Source organism: Bufo bufo, chromosome 2 (assembly GCF_905171765.1).
Source record: "Bufo bufo chromosome 2, aBufBuf1.1, whole genome shotgun sequence".
In the NCBI taxonomy this organism is placed as follows: Eukaryota; Metazoa; Chordata; class Amphibia; order Anura; family Bufonidae; genus Bufo; species Bufo bufo.
Window position 1 is genome coordinate 757,348,096 of NC_053390.1, and position 22,981 is coordinate 757,371,076.

At 43.1% G+C, this 22,981-nt stretch overlaps 1 protein-coding gene across 2 annotated transcripts in view; it reads left to right on the plus strand.

The window, feature by feature from the left end:
* The first annotated feature begins 18,903 nt into the window (after positions 1-18,903).
* Positions 18,904-22,981, plus strand: part of LGI2 (leucine rich repeat LGI family member 2) — a 64,406-nt gene continuing 60,328 nt past the window's right edge. For both annotated transcript variants that reach the window (XM_040420559.1, XM_040420560.1), the window contains exon 1: positions 18,904-19,139. In XM_040420559.1, coding sequence (XP_040276493.1) covers positions 18,958-19,139 — 182 coding nt within the window. In that variant the 5' untranslated portion in view covers positions 18,904-18,957. The remainder of the gene's footprint in view (positions 19,140-22,981) is intronic.

Here is a 22,981-nt window from a genome sequence, read left to right on the forward strand (position 1 = left end):
TTTAAATGTTTCAGTTGTTAGCGATAAAAAAGAATGTATTTTTATGTGTTTTCATTAGGCCTCATGCTCATGATTAGGGATGAGCGAACCCGTGGAAGTTCGGGTTCGCCGGGTTCGGCTGAACTTCAGGTCAAAGTTTGGGTTCGGGACCCAAACTTAACCCCGAACCAGGACCCTATTAAAGTCAATGGGGACCCGAACTTCACTTTACTATTTTCTGTTATAACATGGTTATAACGGAAAATAATAGCATTCTTAAGACAGAATGCTAAATAAAAATGGACATTGAGGGGTTAAAAATAATAAAAAAAACTCACCTCATCCACTTGATCGCGCAGCCGGTATCCTTTTCTTTCTTTAGGACCTGCAAAAGGACCTGTGATGACGTCACTGCGCTCACCACGTGGTGAGCGCTGTGACGTCACCGCAGGTCCTTCTATCTTCATTCAGCAGGACCTGCGATGACATCACCACGCTCACCACGTGGTGAGAGCAGTAACGTCATCGCAGGTCCTTTTGCAGGTATTGCAGAAAGAAGAGGATACCGGCTGTGCGATCAAGTGGATGAGGTGAGGTTTTTTTAATTATTTTTAACCCCTCAATGGCCATTTTATTTAGCATTCTGTCTTAAGAATGCTATTATTTTCCGTTATAACCATGTTATAATGGAAAATAATAAAATCACCCGAACACTGAAGACTGAAGCCGAATTTCAGTGAAAAAGTCCGGGTTCGGGTCCGGGTACCCAAACTCGCAAAGTTCGGTACGAACCCGAACTTTGCAGTTCGCGTTCGCTCAACCCTACTCATGATAGAGCTGTATGCTTGGAGCCTGGTTGGAGGTACAGAGAGTCCCGCTAAGGATCTAGAAGTCGGGAACCCAGCCCTAAAGAAAGAAAGAAGAAGAAAATTAATGAGACCAGAACACCAGGTAAGAGACTGGTGTGTTTTGTTTGTGTATTCTATTGGCTAATCAAAAATCATAGAAAAAGATACAAAACATCCTGCACAATGTGATAAATGAATATGTGGATTTACATGGCTACATTTATAAAAAAAATAGGGCTTTTGCAACTTTTTTGCACTCGCTTACGCAAAATTTAAGCGCTTGTGCAAAAATGTACAACTTTTTACACTCACTTGCGAACAATTTTGCGACTTTTTGCATTTTTACACCATTCACTGCAGTTTTGTAATATGGGTGGAAAAGTGAGTCTTGTTAGCTATATTAATGAGTTTCACTCCAGATTTATCATTGAGATTTTTTTTTTAAGTCACAATCTCACTCCAGGAGGAGGGTGGAGTAGGAAAACTGGAGCAGCTTCTCGAGACAGAAGTGTTAGGTTTAAGGACAAGCCAAATCAAACAACCTGTAACATTTAATAAATGTGGCACAAAGTACTCCAACGCAGGCTCAAGCAAAACTGACTTCAAATATTCTCATCATGATAAATTCCCCCGTATATGTGCAGGGTCTGCTCTGCTGAATGTAGATGCCCAGCGGCATAGGTAGGTTTAGAGTAGGACATGCCTGACTGAGACCAACTTGGTGCTGGTAGGCGGGCACAGATGTATTTTGATCAAAATATATTGGCTGAGAACCTCAGATTTTATCATATCTGAGTGAGGGCTTACTCTATATATAATGTTTGCATCTATTGTGTTAGTCCATTATTTACGTGATTTTTTAAAAATTCTATTGGCTAACTAAAGCCCATCTGGTGGACTTTATTCTAAAGGACTCCATATCCCGCTTATTAGCCTATTCAAGTTGTGCACTGTTGCAGATTCCCTTCTTTCTCAGGTTAAAGCCATAGCCTGAAGTTCGCGACATTAAAGTAAATGTACATCTCTGTGATTCCCAGTTATGCAACAATCAAGACTTTGTATCAAGAGAAAGAGACTTTGAGGGGTTATCCAATTCTAAAAATGCCCCCCACAATTCCCAGGCCCCTTCTATAGATCATAGTCACTCCATTCCCTGCAACCCACATCACTCCGGATCCCTGCACGGCCGCCGCTTCATCTCCCGTCGCACAGATCTCCGGCGACGGGGGAGAAGGGGATGCAGCCAATAGCAGGCCGCAATGGTGACCAGCCTCTCTAGCATCATGAGTGAATTGGAAAACCCCTTTAATGAATCAAAGCCCATTTGAGAAGTTGCGGTAACATGTTCAAGTGCCATACCCAGGGAATGGACATATGCCATTTAGCCCTCTGTGCTTCTGCCCTGTCTTATTTTTGCACTGGTCATGGACTAATTTTTGCCCATGCTATGGACTAATATGTACTTTGCCCATTTTCGAGAGATCACCTCCCCATTTCACCATGTTATAGATGCCGTCAGATCCCTTAATATATACTGTTGATTTGCATGTGCATTAACCTACCTTCATGCAGGAAGAAGAGACAGAGAAGAAAGGGACCAGAACTGTGTTGTGTGCAAATGCTTGATGTTTGTCTTGCAGATTGCAGGAGATCTACGTTGCAAGATGCTGTGGATGGCTTATGTTAAAGTAGGGGGTGGGCAGTGACCCAGTGGATCATTGCTGAAGGGTTACTATTGTAATTTACTATTAAAGGGTTAATAATTCATTTCACCACTTTAAAATGTTTACTAAGATGATATTTGTACACTGTGAATCCCAAAAGGTGATATATAAGAAGGAGATAGTTAGTTAGTACTGGCAGTTTTGATTAGGTTGCCCAGAGATGGGCTGGCCCCACCTCCCTGGTTAGGAGTCTTTGCTGAGCTGGCCTAGAGGATGGACATGCATGTGCGAACTGATGATAACTAGGCCTACTTCAGGGAAATTTCACCCCTGAGAGTGAATGCAGACAGCAACTGAACTGAGAGACTACTGAGAGAAACAAAACAGACATTTGCAGATGGTTGAGAACCATTAAAAAGGCATTGCTGGAATTAATCAGTAAGTTACATGCACGTTACTGTCAACAGACTTTACTGCTTGTGGAAAGGATTATTTGCCTCTGGTGCCCACCACATTTCTGAGACTGACTGGCTATCTGTATCTAAGGACTGCACCCCACAGACTGGGTACTGCAGAAAGCATATTCAGAGTAATTTGCACGCCTGGGGTGATTTGGGAACATTGCAAGGTGTACCTAGAAAGAGACTTAGGGAGGACTACTACCATCATTGTCACTTCATATGTACAACCTTGAAAACGCTGCTGTATTATATACCTCAGAGCTGTGTCTACTGTGTGCGTATGTAGTACAACTCCCATTATCTACTCAGTAAAGAGAGAGACATTATTTATTCTAACCAAATGGGCCTGGTCATTAACTTTACCATTCATCAGCGTCCCAACTTTTTGGGAATTGGGATTGCACATTTAAGTCTCTTTCTGAGTTCAGGTGACCAACACATTAGTGACTAACAACTATCTATGTATACATACTTACACAGAGAATGCAATCACTTATAAGACGACCCCCATGTTCAACTGAAGTCCAGTGCTGGAAGATATAATAGTATGCATTAACATAACATTATAACAATACTAGTAATAGTCACTTTACAATTCAACAGTTCAACTAGGTGGTATACCACCACAACAAGGTAAAACGGTAATCCGTAAGAATGGTTACTGAAAAGCATACCTCTTCTTTGTAAGAGATGCAAGGCTGATATCCAACCCTCTCAAACTGGGTTCTCTTACACTGCCTGATGAGAGGCCAATCATGAGAGCAGTTAAACAGTATTCAGATTGATCAGTGCTTGCAAAATGAATAGGCGATAAATGATCATTATTAGTCACCTTGTCCCCCCAAAAAAATAATAATAACAGTGATCAAACTGTAGTACCCTAAAAATGGTACCAAAAAAACCCTTTCATCCTGCAAAAATCAAGCCCTAATTTGGCTCCGTAGAAAGAAATCTATGACTGCCAGAGAATGGCGCTGGAAAGAAAATTAGGATAATTTTTTTTTTTCAAAAATGTGCTTTTTTTTTAAGTAGCAAAACAAAATAAAAACTAAACAAATTGGTATAGTCGTAATTGTATTGACCCGCAGAATAAGGAAGTCATGTCATTTTTAGCGCACAGTGAACGACGTAATATCAAAACCCCAAAATCTTGGTGGAATTGTGTTTTCTTTTTTTGCTTTCAATTTTATCCCACAAATATTTTTTTTTCCTGTTTTTCAATATAAGACATGGTAAATGAAATGGTGCTAAAGAAATACTGTACATCTTGTCCCGGAAAACACAAGCCCTCATATGGCTGTGAACAGAAGATTATGGCTTTTGGTATGTGGGGAGGAAAAAAATCTGAAATGTAAAAATCAAAATGGGCTCGGTCTTTAAGGGATCAAAATTCATTCTGCCCTACCACATTGGGGTAGTGTAGAAATACCCCAATATTGAAATATTTTAAATTCTTTTCACATTTTATTTTATTCCCAATGCATTTTCTGGACAGTGGGCTCATAAATATCATATTTGTCTACAGGCTATATACCGTCTATGACCGGCAGATCCCTTTGTCAATATGCTTCTTCCTGCTATGTCTACAGGCCCTTATCCTATCCGTATAAAGAAGAAAATGGGTTACGTTATTTCCTACGAATGCTTTTAAACCACGTAGAAGAAGTGGATCCTCACTCACTTTGATGCTAATAAATCTTTACTTTATTGCCATAAAGAAAATACAGGCAGATCCAACGCGCTTCGACTAAACTTGCTTGTTTGAAATAGGCTGTTTAGCCCAAAACGCGTCACATCTGCCTGTATTTTGTTTATGCCAATAAAGTGAAGATTTATTAGCATCAAAAAATGAGTGCTGATCCACTTCTTCTACTTTGATGTATGGGCCTGCAACCCAGGATACGAGCACCACCATCTTCCTGAGTGTCGAAATGATTATTTCTGCAAATTGCTTTTTAACCATAATTCGACAAAACCATAAAAATAAAGGCTAAGGCCATATTGGCTCCTGTAACTCTCCTTCAGTCATTGGCTAGAGCCTTGTAAAAGAAGGCAGAGTTCCTCGCTTCATTAACCTCTCTGTCCCCGCTCATTGTTTTTGCTCAGTATGGATTTCGGAGTGGGGTTAATCTGTCATTTTGACTAAACTCAAAGCTTCCCACAGACAGTCTGTTCCGGCCTGGAATATAAGGCCTGATGTAAATGAATGCGTGCCACCACTGCTCTTTTCACAGCGCACAAAGAAGCCAAATTGCTGTGTGTAAATGTGGAAAACGCTGATATTTTGTTTCTATAAATACCTCGCCTGAGGAGTGTCGGGTTTCATTGGGGCCGTTTCCTGGGAGTTTTTGGCTTCTTATCGCTGTTTTTCAGAGAGCTGAATACAAATGAGACTGTTGAACGGTGCACCCAAGAATCCTCAGCTAGAAAACCGGTGACTGCTCTCCATTCTTCTCAGGCTGAGTGATTATTGCAAGGAACGCGCAATCTAACTTTACACAATGGCGCACAAACTATAATTAGCGAAGGTGACTTCCCTGGATCCTACCTGATTTCAAGCATCGGTGCAGCACTGACAACATTTGCAAAACTCGGTGTCTTTCAGTCCACTGTCTGAGAAAGGAACACAGGAGACAATAGCACTCAAGTCACCCAAGTCGAACAAAGCACCAAAAGACCTAACAAGTCAGCAGGTGCCTATTTTTGGGAGCGATGACCTATATCGAGCGAGAACTCAGGGCTGAGCGCAAGGGGCAGTATATCCCGCTAAATGGTGCACAGAGTACAACTGGCAATAAATCATCACAACTCTGCCGCTGTCACGTAGGACTGACAGGTCTAATCATAAAGACACTTCCAAGATGTCTGAAAAATTTCCATTTAATTATTTAATATATTACTCACAGATTTCTCTAGTTTAAACGGGTTGTGTCATCTGAGGCATTGATGGCATATCGCTGGGATGTGCCCCCAATGTCATATTGAGTGCCCCAATGTCATATAGAGTGCATGCGCGGCGTGCTCTCCATTCACTTCTATGGGAGTTCCGAACACAGTCGAGAAAGCGCGCAGCGAGTCCCTGAGGATCTGGTGCAGAGGATAGCGGTGGTAGTGGCTCCTATGTTGTACTCCCTCAGGCTGTTGCTCCCTCGGGATCCGTGCAGTACAAATCCAATATTGAAGTATGAGGCCAGAATTAAACCTCTCTTTTACTAAGTGCAATGTAGAACTTCAAATACATTTGAAATGTTTTATCTGCACACCCTGACATTGTCCAATCAGTGGTGACTCTGTAGGGACATGTACCCTTTGAAAAGGGGAATGGGCAAACCCAGCAATTTAGAATCCATTTCTAGGTGCCGCTCCACTTATCCAACATCTGCTGCTCAAGCGGCCCAGCAGTCTGCACCCGCTGGCCTCCTCCTCCTCCGTCCACTAGTGGTCTCGGATGCAAGAGTTCCAGGTGTTCCTGTCTGCTGTAGGCTCAAGCCTGCATGCCCTGGCTAGGCCTTGTCTGCCTATATGGTGTGTGCTGCTTCTGGCTCTTAAAGGGCTAGAACATCCTACTTCTTGCCCAGTCTATGGCTGACTATCACTGGGTATTTAAGGCACCTTGCTCTATGGGAGGTTGCCTGAACAATAGATTTATCTAGCTTGCTTGTTCCTGTTTGTCTTCCAGTGTATTGACCTCTGCCTGTTTCCTGACTCTGACTCTCCGGTGACTGACCGAATGACTTCGATATGCCATCAACGTCAGATGGGTGTGGGTTCCACCTCTGGGAAAGGGGCTCCCAAAGTAAAGGAGAGCACACCATGTACCCACAACTTGTTCTCCATTCACCACTATGGGACTTATATATTTTTTTTAATTCAGAACTCCCAATAGCGGCGAATGGAGATCAAGCTGTGCAATCAAAGTCTTCATTCAATGCTATGTTATTGCTGGATAGAGCCCAGACAGCACTCAGCTATTTTCAGCATCGCAGTGAAAGGAGGTTGGCTGTATATGAGCGGCTACTCTCCCTTCACTTTGGGGGCCCTGTTCTGGAACCTCTTTAATGGCCACCCTTAAACAGAACTAAGGCTTCCTCAGTGTCTATTCAAAAACATTTATGTGACAATGTCTGCTACTGAAGCTTAGCCACATTCAGCTCTGTCATTCTGCTGATGGTTGGGGTGCCCCCCTCCCATATTAGCCTTGAAGATTTGAGGTTGCCTTTATATTGTCAGGGGGACTTTGAGTTTGCTGTTTCAACTAGTGATCAGTTCAATGGGGCTGAGCTGCACCTAGGCCACGTGACCGATGAACGTGATGTCACATGGCCTCACCTAAGACGCAAGACTGCTGAGGACAGTGATATCTGCAGCTAGTCCCTGAGGAGTCAGAGCAAAGAATGGGAGTGATAGTGGCTCAGTCTGCAGAAAGTCTATCACGGTGGCTTTCTTCACAGTGAGGAAATCTGCAAGTCCCCCTGCTCTGGGGTTCTGCATTGGCAGAAGTGGTTGAAAGCCATATCCAGGCACATAACTGCTGCTGATTGTAAATCTCTGAAAACCCCTTTAATGGTACTTAAAAATTAGAAAAAAACACAGCACTCCAAGCCTTCAAAAAGTTCTTATTTATTCACCAAAATGTGCGACGTTCGACCTTACATGGTCTTTCTCAAGCCTTGGTCTTTCTCAAGCCTAAGGTTGAAACGTCACATATTTTGATGAATAAATAAGAACTTCTTGAAGACCTGGGAGTGCTGCGTTTTTTTCTATTTTTTATTTATTTCTGGGGGAACTGAAGACTGGTACCCATCACCGCTGGCACCACCACTATACTGGCTGAAGGATCAGACCCGTAAGTGCTGCTACAACTCCTTTCTTCATTTAATGGTACTTAGTCACCAGACTACAGAGGTCACCAAAACACAAGGGGTCAGGGCCACTACGGCTATGTCCACATCTGCTTTTTAGCATTCTGGTACTCTGTTCCGGCCAGAGTTGCTGTATGCGGCATAGCTGGACACTGCCAGGGCCCACCGTAATGGGATCCATCAGGTGTCTAGCAAGATGCCAGCTTTCTACCAGATAAAATACACTGCATGCAGATTTTTGTCTCCAGAAGATCCCATTATCATGCATAGGGATCTGACAGGCGCTGGCAGTGTCTGGCTGTGCCAGATATGGCAATTCTGATACTCCTTTTCTAGAACAAAGTACTGGAATGTTAAAAGCTAGATGTGGATTATCTGAAATGTTCCACTAACCACCAGGCACTTGAGTGTGCAAGCACCACTGACCACCATGTGCTAAGTCCTGTGTATAGGGTGGAGGCAAAAGTAAAAAAAATTGCTACATGGAGCTGAAGTCACTCAGTACATATGTTAGGACTAGTACAGTAACAATTACAGAAACGGCCAATACCAGGGTGTGTGACTACAGAAGGTAGCAGAGGTTGGGTCACATCTGGGCCCTGGGGACTGTTAGTGCCACATTTACCCTATGGCCCATATCAGTACACCAGCACTGTTACTAGCAAGCTGGAGGCTCCACTACAGAGTTTGCAAAGAGGCCTTTGAGCCTATAGGTCTGACCAATAATAATTTTAATCCAGTGTAACTTATCATATATCTGACAAGATTTCTGACACCCATAGGAAAAGCAAATTACTCAAGAGCAATTGTCCATGCCGCAGACCTATAATAGAAATCCAGGCACGCATTTACGCTGACCGTTCTCGTTCCCTTCCATTATTTATTACACTGTATATCCAGCACCATATAAAATGCTCTGCTCGTTATTTTTATGCACATTGCACCTCTTAGCCCAGCATATTAAATGAAGTTTTTTCTGTTTGGTGATGGGGTTTAAACCATTTTTCTCCATTTGTAAGTGTTTCCCAGGGTAAAATAGGAAAATTGATGTAGCTGAGAATGTTATTTACTTTGTAATAAAAAAGCAATCAGTGGAGCCAAAGTCGTTGCTTCCTGTAAAGAAAGTTGCTAAATTACTCTTCACAAGGCATTTATCAAAAACTAGTTGTGTTAAATTGTATTGTAAGAAACAGGGCTGGTATTCGGTTGCAGATATGTTTACTTGAAGGATGTTTCTTGTGACAGGAGCTGAAAAATTGCTTCATCTTTCTCTGTCTTTGTATTTACTTTCTTGAAACTTATATAATAGACTTTTAGGTGGAAACCATGTCACTGTAATCGTGGTTAGATGGTCTAGCCGTACGTAGACTTTCCTTTGCCCAGGTCAAAGTTTGAACACATGGACCAAAGCAAAGAGGCTTGTTGGCACCTCCCTCGAGCTTTTCATTACCATGCTTTTTTTTTTTTTAAAGCCCTCCCATCTCTATGGTGCCCACTAAACTGAGTATCTCTGTACATCAGGTTCCCTTTCTCTTTACACCGGTCACTGCTGACTACAGAGGCTGGACTACTGCATCACCCACATGAACTACCCTGCACATATGTGCCGGAACAGAAACAGTTCTGTGGCTGGAGGACCTGCACACCCTGGTTGTGACTACAGGTCCTTCAACAGCTCTGCACACATGTGCCTGAACAGAAACAGCTCTCCTCTGATTTGTGGACCTGTAAAGCATGGTCGTATGACTACAGATCCTTCAACAGCTTCTGCTTACATCTGTAGGTTACAGATGTCTGTATATGTCCCCCCTCTCTCTCAATATGTGGGAACGCGAACATGGCACAAATAAGCTTTCTTCACTGCAGCTGTATTGTATGCGCCTCACATATACTTGTGCTGAGAGTGGAAGAGCGGTATGTACAGACTGGATCACTTGGTATAGTAGGAGGTGGAGGGATGGAGGGAGGCCATTGTCATAAACATTGTATTCAATCATCCTCTCATTCTTCTTGCTTAAGATGGCTAAATAATAATTATACATCCTGGCAGCCCTCTTTACCAAATAGCCAGACCAGGTCCAACATACATCATCGTTAAAATCCTGGGTAGCCATTTTTGTGAATGCCTCTGAGGTGGAAGTACCATCTACCCTGAAAAGAATAATATCATCAAGGCTCAATAACTCCCTTCTGACAAATCCTTTATTTTTGTTTTGTATATAGGACTGAATCCATTATAATACAAAAGTAATAAAATATTGAAACCTACTTCAAGTCTCCTCTACAAAAGACTTTTTCAGTTTTTTTGTGAGTTAAGATGTAGTAATGGTTAACATAAAAGTATACCTGTTCTTTTGATATGTCATAGTGACCCATGAAAGGTTTTATTCAGTGGGGGTCTGAGTACTGAGACCCCCACCTATTACTAGAACAAGGAGAAGGGCTCAGACAGAGGGCAGTCTATCCTTGCTGCAGAAGACTGACTTGAGATGTGCTCATTGACTTTCTATTGAGCACGTCTTCAGCAGCGAGGAGAGACTGCTCTCTATGTGAGCAATTCTCTCTCCTCATTTTAGTGATCATTGGGGGTCTCAGCATTCAAACCCCCACCAATCAAATTTTGATATGTCACTATGATATATCAAAATGTTTGTTAAAGTACAGGGATTTAAATGTGTTGCATGCCATTGAAATGAAAATATCTAACACAGTAAATGTCGGTTACTAAGACTCTGTATATACTAATGTTGAAATAGTGGTGAATGTTGAAAAGTTGGTACTTTAGCATTAGTAAGTAGGTGAGAAACAGCCAAACTGTGCTACAAAGGTGAGGTCGTGGAAGCCAGTTTCTGTCACTGGTCATACACCATGGAAAGACTGAGCACAGCAACAAGATACAAAGTAGTTATACTGCATCAGCAAGGTCTTTCCTAGGCAGATTTCAAAGCAGACTGGACATTCAAAGTGTGCTGTTCAAGCTTTTTTGAAGAAGCATAAAGAAATGGGCAATGTTGAGGACCGTAGATGCAGTGGTTTGCCCTGGAAACTTAGTGCAGCAGATGAAAGCCACATCATGCTTACTTCACTTCAAAATCAGAAGATGTCCAGCAGTGCTATAAGCTCAGAATTCACAGAAACCAGTGGGACCTAGGTACACCCATCCACTGTTCAGAAGTCTGGCCAGCGGTGGTCTTCATGGAAGAACTGTAGCAAAAAAGCCATACCCTATAATGTACAGCGTTTTTTCTATATGTATGTCTGTGCCTGGTACTGCAGCTCTGTACTTATCTATTCACTAAAGACACATCACCTTAAAATATGCTCAACACATTTACATTACAGACTGCCCGCATAATAAGCTAAGACCCAAAAATGGCCCAACCCAAACCCACACTGAACAAAACATGGAATAAATGACTACCACAAACATTGGGGTGATGCGTGGATTGGTTGCTGCTTTATTAAATAAAACTGTAAAAAACATTGTCTCCACTTTATTTAATTAAAAAAACTTCACACTGATTTGCAAAAAACAACAGAGAATTATCCAAAAATGCCTTATGCCAACTGTCGCCATGTAGCACCATACTCTCTATGGCCCTTTAAGGGCTACCAACCTGCCAGCTGTAACGTTCAAGGCATCACTCATCAAACCACAAGAAAGAATAAGGAAAGGGTGGGAGGGCAGGAGCTGGAAAACTCGTTGACTGCACTGCCCCCTCCCAACCACACTTTTATACCCCCATGTCCAACCAATCCCCAACAAGTCCGGGAACTGTAAACTCAGCCCAATTACCCTAAGGAGCCCCTTTCATGACTTAGTAAATTACTTAAAGGGGACAATACCATAATTGATGGCAGTCATGGGCCTTTATGCTATTTGCTAATGGGCACTAAATTAAGAACATGGTTGCAGATTGAGCAGCACAGTACACACCGCACAGCACACAACATACACACAGTTCTAGCACTCAGTATTTATTTACCAGTGCAATACACTTAGGGGTGTACTCACTTTTGTTGCCAGCGGTTTAGACATTAATGGCTGTGTTGAGTTATTATTATTATTTGAGGGCACAGCACATTTACACGGTTCTACAAGCCGTACACTGACTACTTCACATTGTATCAAAGTGTCAGATCTTCAGTGTTGTCCCATGGAAAGAGAGAATAAAATATTTACAAAAATGTGAGGGGTGTACTCACTTTTGTGAGATACTGTATATAACGGATTGGTCTTCTGTTTAAAGATCTGCGCCCCACCTGTGGTCAATTTGAGAAGACTGCAAAGTGTGTTTAGAGTAAAACTCAGGGACTATTACTACCATCATTGCCGCTGTCCATACACAGCCATTGTGAAAAGTAGGCTCTGTCAATTACCTCAGAATTGTGCCTGATATATGCTTGTACTGCTTCACCCATCATCAACAGTAAAAATAATTTTCTTTGTTATTGCTAAACTGGGCCTGGTCTTTGACTCCACCATCCATCTGCCGGCATGTGCCCTCCTGCCTTGTACCCTGCCAAACATCCACCATCGAGAACATCCCAACTACCACCAGGCAGGGGCCCCAGGAGGTCAGAAAGTGCCCCATGGGATGAAAGGGGGCGCCCTCCATTCACTGTGCACGGCCCAGGGAGAGCCAGGGTGAAGATTTCCACCATGAACAGTGAATACTACTACCTCCATCATAGTCACCAGTCCGCCCATCCTTGCCTCCCCTCTGGGGTCCTGCACACATTTGGTAGTCTATATATTTAAAGTTATTGGTTAAGTTTTTATGACTGAGGACTGTTGTAGCCCAAAATGCATCAGTATTGTCGCTGCAGGAATTGCTGCTGCTCAGTCTGAAATGAAATATCCAGAGGCCTGTAACTGTCTTATCTCTTTTAAGGTTGTTAAAGGGCTTGTCCAGCAGGAATAAAGGTGTTTTTTGACCTCAATATACAGCATATAAAAGTTGGTAAATCTTAATGTCATCCCTGAGTTCCACAAAGACCTTTTCATCCTGTTTTCCCTCTCTCCGTTCTCTTCTGTGAGATCTGCTATTGTCAACTTCCAGTCTGCTCATCTTCCCCACCGAACCCATCATCTATAGAGCAATACTGAGCTTTCAATTGCCATTATGGCGCTGCTATGGCTCATGCGCAGATGCAGTGAAAGTGCAGGTCTGCGCATGCGCCAATGAACTAAATGGAGTTTCTGTTCTGTCCACAGCACAACCCTTATCCTGGTATTTGAAAATGATGTTCTCATCCACTTATCAGACAGGACACATACAAAGTAGCCCGATGGATGTGACATCCGGGAAAGTAGTATTTTTCAAGAAAGGCTTATCACGTTACCAGCTCTGATATCCGCGCTTCTTTGGGACTATAATTATATTTGAAACTTTAAAAAGTCTGACTGTGCATTGCTAAGGACCATAAAAACAACTTTCATTTTCTTAATTATTTTTTTATAAAGGGGACAGAATAGGAAAAAAAAGCCTTACGTACATAACTCAAGGTTCCCCAGCCATGGCTGTTCTGCTGCTTATTGGGTCCCCGCTGATCTCAGATTGCTGGTCCTGACACATAGGACATGCCTTTCAGATATCTGCTTATCCAAAACCTTGCTGAGGCAGGTCACCGCTACAGCCAGGGATCAACTGAGCAGCAATAGCACCTGAAGATATTAGGGTCAGATAAGCAGTGGTTAGCACTAGTTACTTGCTGTGCTGGGCTCCTAGATTAAATCTGTCCAAGGACATCTGCATGGAGTTTGTATGTTCTCCCCATGTGTTTCCAGTGAAATGTGGTGACTGCATTGTGCTGCTTGCTAGAGAGCAACGACAACTGAGCTGAATGATGAAGCAGAAGGTGGACGGCTCACTGCTTCACCACTCCAAGCAACTGTCTCTGCGTCCTATGGACACAGAGACAGCTTAGAGCAGGACACACCTCACCCGGTCTGCGACCACGGGACAGCCACTGAAATCCGGGACTGTCCCACCAGATCTGGGATGGTTGGGAGTTATAGATGGAAACCTATCACTAGCCCATGAGTTCTTATGGTGGAACTAACCAACCCTTTAAATCTTGGTTTGTTTGTGGACTTGGCCATAGACAGTCTTGCAGTTCCTCTGTGAGGGAGGGAGTCTTACAAACAATGCTCTTTGGGAAAGTATGTAAATTAGCTCACCACCAGAAGTGTAACTTATAGGTTCCTATCCTGCAAAACAATGTCCAACCCATTAAAGAACCTTTAGGCATGACTAAAAATATTAGGTAGTAGACAGACTACCATTTGTAGAGCAAAAATTCTGAAACGTCTCCAGGCATATTGGGTATCATTTATTAATACAATCTAAGTAATAAGGTCCTATAGTTTGAGTTTGAGTTTTTTGGATGCTCATCAACTCTACCCTCAACACGGTAGATTAATATAACAGTTTTGAACTTAGGGCTGGAGAACACCTTTAATTCAACCACACTTGGCTCTTGGCTGTCTATGGTACTGTGCCTCAGCCTATTCAAGTGAATAGGCTCTGCTGAAGCGCCGGACACCACACGCATATGAATGTATTGTGAAGTGGTTGTGGTACTTGAAAAAGCAATCACTCAATACCATAATGTCCATAGACACTCAGCTCATTCATTTCATGGGGCTAAGCTAAAGTTCCAGGCACTATCACATGGTAATTTTCATGATTACAGGGGAGGGGAGGGACACAGAACTAGGCCTCAAAGCTAGGGAGAGGGAAAAGGTCACCTCCTAGGAAGCCCCTAAACCCGACCCTGACTCCTGTCAGTATGTATAGACCCCGAAGGTAGGAAAATACAAACGCCAGAACCTAGACCCGAGGAGCCATGAAATGTCCTAGGCAGTGGCAGGGAAAGAGACTACTGGCTCCTTCCCAGGTGAACGAACCAGCGTCTCCCTGAGGCCTAGTAACAACAAGCACAGGGGAACAACCAAATACAAAGAGCAGTACAACTTATCTTTTAGAAAATGGATGAGCAGGAACACAGGTAAGGTTCACACACCAACTCTTCCAAATCCAAGCAGAAAATTTCAACCACATGGTATGAAGTGTGAGACTAAACTAAATAGGGAAGCAGTAATGACCGACAGCTGCACCTGACAAGAGGTGTGGTCATTACCAAATCACAACACTGAGAACCAAGAGACTGTTAGTTAACATCAAGTGCAGTCAGTCTCTTCGATTTTCTAACCTCTGTCACAGCAGGTACCGTGACAGTAACCCCCGTTCTACGGGTGACCTCCAGGCACCCAGGACCGACCTTATCCAGATTAGCCTGTCAAAGGCTTTCACAAGGCGACTGGCATTAACGTCGGCCGCTGGAACCCACATTCTCTCCTCTGGACCGTAATCCTTCCAGTGAATGAGATACTGCAGGGAGTCCACTATCCTGGCAACCTGAAATTCAAGATTACCGTCCACTATGACAGGAGGGGGTGGCAGGGAGGACGGTTCAGCAGGTTTGACATATCTCTTCAGTAATAATTTGTGGAAAACATTATGAATCCTGCGGAAGGTCAAGACGAAAGGCTACCGGATTAATAATGGCAGAGATCTTATATGAACCAGTAAACCTTGGGCCCAACTTCCACGAAGGTACTTTCAACTTAATGTTTCTTGTGGACAGCCACACAGAATCACCCACTCTCAGGTCCGGACCACTCATACGTCTCTTGTCAGCCATTCGTTTATACTTCTTGCCCATCTTTTTCAGATTATTTAGAATTTTCTGCCAAATAGATGACAAAGAAGAGGAAAATCTTTCCTCTTCAGGTTAGGTATACCAGAAGTCTCAGTACTAGAAAATGCCAAACTGCGGATGGAACCCATATGCCCCAAAAAACGGCTTATCAGTGGACTCCTGACTAGGGTTATTTATGGCGAACTCGGCCAAAGACAAAAAAGAATTTCAACTGCATGGTATGAAGTGTGAGACCAAACTAAGTAGGGAGTGCAGTAATGACCATCGGCTGCACCTGACAAGAGGTGTGGTCATTACCAAACCACAACACTAAGAATCAAGAGACTGTCAGTTAGCCTCACATGCAGTCAGTCTCTCCGATCTTCTAACCTCTGTCACAGAAGGTACAGTGACAGTAATAATCACTGTTGGTCTACTGATCATTAGAGGTCCGATGATGGCAGATACCAGTAATAGACCATCAATGTACAATAAAATAAACACCTTTGGGGGGGCATTTCTTTTTTTATCATTGCATTTTACTAATTTTTTGCTAAACTAAATTTTCTATTGGCTTATTAAAAATTTTCAAAATTTTTCTACAGCCTTCACTTTCATTGTTTCTTCAAACTATTTTTTTCTGTTTTATACTGAATCTATCAGGGAGCTGCTCTGATGGGTGGATGTGTAGCCCTTATCTGTTATCTTTCTTGACAGCTCCTAAACACTGATTATGTGGCTTAAAGAGGTTGTCCGGGCTTTTACGATTGATGACCTATCCTCAGGGTCCGATACCCGGCACCCACTGCCATCTCCAGTCTCTCTTCCTGCTCTCTGCTGTATGTCTATGGGCTCTGAGAAAGTAATAGAACCCTTAAAATACTGTATATACTTTTATTGGTATACTTAAAAAGACCCTTATTGGTCAAACCCAATTTAGAAAAACCATGGGTCTAGAGGCAGGTGTAAGTGAGGATATAAACACGGGAGGAAAGACTCTTTACCTACAATGGTGCTAGATAATCCTCAGCCCGGAGGCCTCCCCTAATGGTGGGGACCCTCCGTCCCCGTACCTGCCCTAGATAACTGTCACCGCCAGTTCTGTGAGAAGGTAGGTCTGGCAGACGTCCTTCTCTACCTCTTGCATGACGTTCTTTGTTTTGGTTTCACTTTGTCATCTCCTTTCCTTCTCCCAGATGTCACCTATTTAGACTAATCGTCTCCCTTTATATTCCCTCCCATACTGCCTCACTTTGTGGTTTATACTACTTCCTGGATGAAGTGTTCACTGCTGGAGGCTGCTGCTGCTGTTTGCTCAGATAAGTCTTTTCATGTATTGTGTTTCCTTGCTGGCTTGAATCTAGGTGACCCTGACTCCGTCTGTATTAAGTGCAGGGAGCTGGTGGTCGTGTCCCCTCACTATTATAGGGTTTTCAGGTGTCACACAGTCTTAGGTACGTGGGCATGCAATCGTCTACCATTGAGACCCTTTCATGGGCATAGCAGTCAGGGAGAGCTCTAAGGGTTTTATACGGCTCACCTATATGCTCCTTAGTTTGGGATCAAGCCAGTCGGACATTTATTTATAAGTTCCAGCTATCTGCAACATCATCCGTGACAATAACCCTGAAGAATGCCCTAAAAGCCAAATAGTACCCTGTTACCCCGACGTGTTTCCCCCCAGCATTTGGGTTCATCAGGAGGTAATATGACTGGGTTCCTCAATAATGTCCATGTGATCCATTATTGAGGAACCCGATCATATTTACTCTGGATTACATGTCTTCATCGGATATCTAGGCATCAACCAGCCCCACCTTTATGCCTAACTTGCTCCCTCCCTCCACAGGTTTGGAGAAGTGGGGGGTGGGACAGTCACTGCCTTCGATTAGCCCTTTTTTGACCCTGTGTCTGTACCCCCTAATGAACCCAAATGCTGGGGGGAAACGCGTTGGGGTAACAGGGTACTATTTGGCTTTTAGGGCATTCTTCAGGGTTATCTAGGGCAGGTACAGGGATGGAGGGTCCCCACCATTAGGGGAGGCCTCCGGGCTGAGGATTATCTAGCACTATTGTAGGTAAAGAGTCTTTCCTCCCGTGTTTATATCCTCACTTACACCTGCGTCTAGACCCATGGTTTTTCTAAATTGGGGTTGACCAATAAGGGTTGTTTTAAGTATACCAATAAAAGTATATATTTTAAGGGTTCTATTACTTTCTCAGTTAGATTCTTTAGCTTGTTGGGACTCAGCTATATCTACTTTATTTTTTGTTTTTCTAATTTGTATGTCTATGCGACAGCACAAAACAGGAGGAGACAAGGGAGATGGCACATGAACACTGTGCGCACCGTCTCCTCATACAGCTCATCAGTGGGGGTGCCAGGTGTTGGACCACTGCCGACCTGATAATGATGACCTATCCTGAGGATAGGTAATCAATATGGAAAAGCCTGGACAACCCCTTTAAAGGAGTGTTTATGAGCTGTCAAGGGTTCAGAGATAAGAGCTACATATCGAGCTGTCAGAGCACTTCCCTGACTGATTCACTGTAAAGCATTAAGAAGTTGCCTGCAGATACAATGAAAGTGAAGAAACAAAATCAGTTGAAAATTATAAATAGAAACTAGTTACCAAAATAATTTTTACCCCAAAATGAGTAAAATGTAAAGATAAATAATTGCCCAAAAGGTGTCCATAGCCTTTCATGTATTTTCTGTGAACCCAGCTATATAGAGCATCTCATTACTCTAGCATTTCTATAATTTTAAAAAATCACATAAAAATGTTTTTACCATGTGTACGAGTGTTACATCTGCAGAACGTGGAAGGTTTTCATATGCTTTTCTAAATTTTTCTACAAAATGCAAAAAAAATAACGAAATGTAGCGTTAGGCCTACACCGAAACCAACATAGGCCCATTTATCTTTTGTTAATTATGGGAATTGCTTGTTTCCTTTAGAAAAATCTAGTGGAGGCCTGTCCTGTTAACTTTTCCTTTACTGCGTGACCTAAATCCTATCTGATCTTCCAAAACTAAAATAACATTTGTAATGTGATATACTTGTCATTGGAAGATTTCCCTCAAGCAGTCCCCAGGCATCTCGGTGTCATTCTGAGTGACAGATCACAACTCTTCAGAGCCCTTGCAAGGTCATCCCCAGATTTGTTCTCATGTTCAAGGAAGATCCAATCTGCTGAAACCTGTGCTACTTGGGGATTATTTTTAAACTCACCCGAATGGAGTGTTTAATAAATTATTCATTGGAGGGAAGGGAAAAAACACAGGCTGCAGCTGAAGTGCTGATGTCAGGAGACAAGTGCAGTGTAGTATGGTGCAGTCAGAATAAGGAATGCCTGCCAGCCAGCTTCTTCCCAAGCCTCTGTCCTCACTATTTCACAGTGCACACACATACACCCAGCCTGGGGGGTCAGGATGATGGCGCCTATTATTAAGGAACCCCTGCTCGTTTTTATGTTGCTTGGATGTATACAGAATACTCTTCAACTTAAGAAACCAGTGAGATGTCCGTCTACATGCAGCTGCACCAAGGAATCAGTAATTTGTGTCGGTTCTTCTGGGATCCCAAAGACTATCTCCAGCGACATCAGCTCCTTGTAAGTGGAACGTCAGCTGCAGAAGTTGTATGAATGAGGAATGATGTATCTTGAACAACTGCAAGAGCTTCTTTAAAGAGGAGCTCTGCAGCCATATTTACCTAAGTACCAGGGACAGGATTAAGGTCTTACATCTGTCCAGTTATGTAACAGTCTACTAAAGATTGCATTGTAAATGTGATAGACAGTCATAACTGATGTGCATGCAGATAGAGCAATGCTTTCCAAAGATATGGACTAGAACAAGTGAGGAGCAAAGAAGTGAAAGGGTTTCCATATCGGTGTGGCATGTGTAAAGCTTTTACCCATCTTTTACCACCCACATGTGCTTGGTAGTTTTGAATGCTTAATTATCGACTCATTGTGCATTCTGGTTTTATTGTGCAAGCCTGGCTCTCCTAAGTATCCCTCTTAGTGGACATTTAGGATCGGCCTTTTGTCAGGGGTTGAACTTTTTTGGACTCTCCAAATCTCCATAAAAGTTTTATTCCTAATGTTCCATGCCATGCAGTGCTTGATGCATTTTGAATGCAAATCTGCATCTATTTTCTTAGCCAGGAGTGGACTCTAAGGAACCAGCTTAAAAATATGTATCTAAGACAAGGTTCACACCAGCGCTATCAATTTCTACAGTGCTGGAAGAAGAATGAAAACAACCGAACTGCTGGACCAGGCAGATAACTGAATCGGACTCCATTGACTATGATGGGGTCCATTCTATTTTCATTTCTGAGTGTGTGCTCTGTAAGTGGAAAAAAAGTTGTGCATGCAGGACTTTTTTGTCCACTAGTTTTGACAGAATCTGTGACGGAGGCCCAAAATGGACTTTCCAACACAGGTGTAAACTTAGCCTAACACTGACTGCACTTACTGAATCTGGTCTAAGACACCTGGACAAGCTTTTTGGAATCCCTACTCTTCTAAGGCTCTATTCACACTACCTTTAGGGGTTCAGTCAGCAGTGCTATACTTTTTGACAGCAAGAATACTAAAGCAAAGCATGCATTGTTCGTTTTGCCACAAGGACATGGAAACACCTGGCAAACCCCAATAGAGGTTACAGGGTCCACTGGGAGCCCCGTGATTCTGTTGTATGGTCTGTAGTAATATGTAAATACATGTACAATCACTAGTTTATAACCGTCCTTACATCAGAAAGCTGGGTGACAACCAATATGGTAGCCATTACATCTACCAAAGTGTTGTCACCCATTTTCCCATTCTGGCAAATCTATCTGGTTGTTCTTTAAAAAAAAAAAAGAGGGGGGGGGGGGATGTTCCAGGCTCCTGATATTGATAACCTATCCTCAACATAGGTCATTAATATCTTATTGGTGAGGGTCCGACACCTGACGCCCCCACCAATCAGCTGTTTCCTGCAGCCCCTGGAACTATCTCTTGAATGAAATAGGAAGAACAGCTCTGTTCAAAGTGTAGTGGCCATGCTGGGTTACTGCAGCGTAGCTCCCTTTCACTTCAGTGGGAGATGAGGTGCAGTAACCCAGCACGGCCACTACACTTTGAACGGAGCTGTTCTTCCAGCCTCATTTGAAGTGATAGTTCCAGCGCCGGAGGCTGTAGGGAACATCTGATCGGTGGGAGTGCGGGGTGCTGGACCCCAATGATTGTATAATAATGACCTATCCTGAGGATAGGTGGGGGTCCGACTTCCAGCAGCCCTGCCGATCAGCTGTTTGAAGAAGCTGCAGCACTCCATGGGCACTTTGGCCTCTTCCTAGTTGAACATGGCGTCACATGGCCTAGGTGCAGCTTAGTCCTATTCAAGTGAATGGGGCTGAGCTGCATTACCAAACACGGCCACTATCAAATCGACGGTGCTGTGCTTGGTAAGCTAGAAGGAGGCCTCAGCGCTCATCAGAGCTCCGGTGAGCACCATGGCTTCCTCAAACAGCCGATTGACAAGGGTGGTAGGAGTTGAAGTCCCACCAATATCATATTGATGACCTATTATGAGAATAGGCCATCAATATGAAAATCCCAGAGAACCCTCTTAAATCAGCTTGACAGGCTAACCACATCACTTTCCCCTCCTCTTTCCAAAACTGGAGTGAGTGGTGTAAAAATGCAAAATGTTGCAAAATTTTTGTTCACATAACCCCAAAGAGTACAAAGCCCTATTTTGTGGCCTTTTGAAGTCAGAATTCTGGAGTGCAGGGCTTAATCAACTCCGCCTAACTTAGGGTTCGCGCACATGGCAAAGTCGTGGGCACGAGCACTGTATGGAAACGCTTAGCACCATACTGTCCGCTAAATTTCATTTACCCCCAAGATTGATTGACCAACCATCTCTCCATGGATGAAATGTGTACTGGGAATAAAATGTGTGCCACGTGTCATATGTTGTGCCACGTGTCATATGTTGTGTAGTGAAACCTGTAGTCCTCTTATGTGAAACATACATGTAAGCAAAGCTACTGTCCGGTATAATCCCTGCATCACAGAACAGGCAAGAATTTTGGACGTGATAGGCTTGGTTTAGATAATGTACAACTAATGATTTCTAATAATAAAAATATAACACTACACAAAATGAACAATATACTAATACTGAACTATAAAGCTACAGTAGGTCTCCAAACTGCAAGGCCTGCCAATATGCCAGCAAATGAACCTACGGTAGCCTGTTATATGTGAAGATGCTGACTCAGCTTGCAAGTTGGCTTTATAACAAAATATTCTCCTTTGAACAGACACAATGAGAACCACACAGCTAAATAAAAAAAGTGCCGATTTACACAAGGCTATAGGGTTACAGCATGAGCTGAGGACATCTTTGCCTCAGTCTTCCTCTCTTTCTTAGGGTACATTCACACAATCATATTTCTGGCCTGCATCCAATACGCATTTTTTGCAGATCGCATATGGACCCATTAATTTTTATAGAGGCAACAAAAAAATGTGGACAGCACACAGTTGTCATCAGTGAGCCATCCACAACCGTGAGGCCGGGCTGCAAATGACGGAACATGCCCTATTCTTGTCCGTTTTGTGGACAAGAGTAGGAATTTTATCAATGGGGCTTGCGAAAAGTGTGGGATGCACACGGACCCCACTGTGTTTTGTGGATCCTCAATTTGCACAATTATGTGAACGCCCCATTAACACCCCCCCCCCCTGTGTTTAATTTGGGTATCTTTATCTACTTTTAGGTCACATTATTGCAGAAATATAGAATATTCTAAAGGGTACACAACTGTATCTGCTATAATATCACATCAGTATCAAATTAGTCTAAAGCTTTTAAGATAATTATATGACTTATGCCCAAAGAAAAAATTATTTGTGAGCATAGACGTTAGGCGAAAGTCCTAGGCTCTTAAGAAAAGTCAACCATAATATGCCATGTATAATAGTAATTCTTATGTGGTACATGGGCCTGTAAGCCCATTAAAGGGAGCCTGTCACCAGAAACATCACTATCGAGCCAAGAGCACAATTAGATAGCTGTAGGTCACCTGAATAAAATGATGTTTCCCCATTCTTGATCCAAGGCTCCGTTCCTGAGATGTGAGCATTTTTTGTAATATGTAAATTAGCCCAAAACTCTGCTCCTTCCAGTGCCCAGCGCCTTCCTTCCTGCTTTGATTGACAATGCCAAGCATTGGCGAAGTAATCTTCCCTGGCCCATTGCTCTTGCACCTGTGCCATCACGTCAGGTATCAGCGCATGCACAGAACAACCTTAACACTTGCCAAGGCAGAAAATGGTTGTATTGCGCATGAGCCAATACCTAAAGCGACGATCCCAAGAACACAGTGCCAGGCAAGACTACATCGCCAATGTGAAGCCCTGTCAATCAAAGCAGGCAGGGAGAGGCTGGG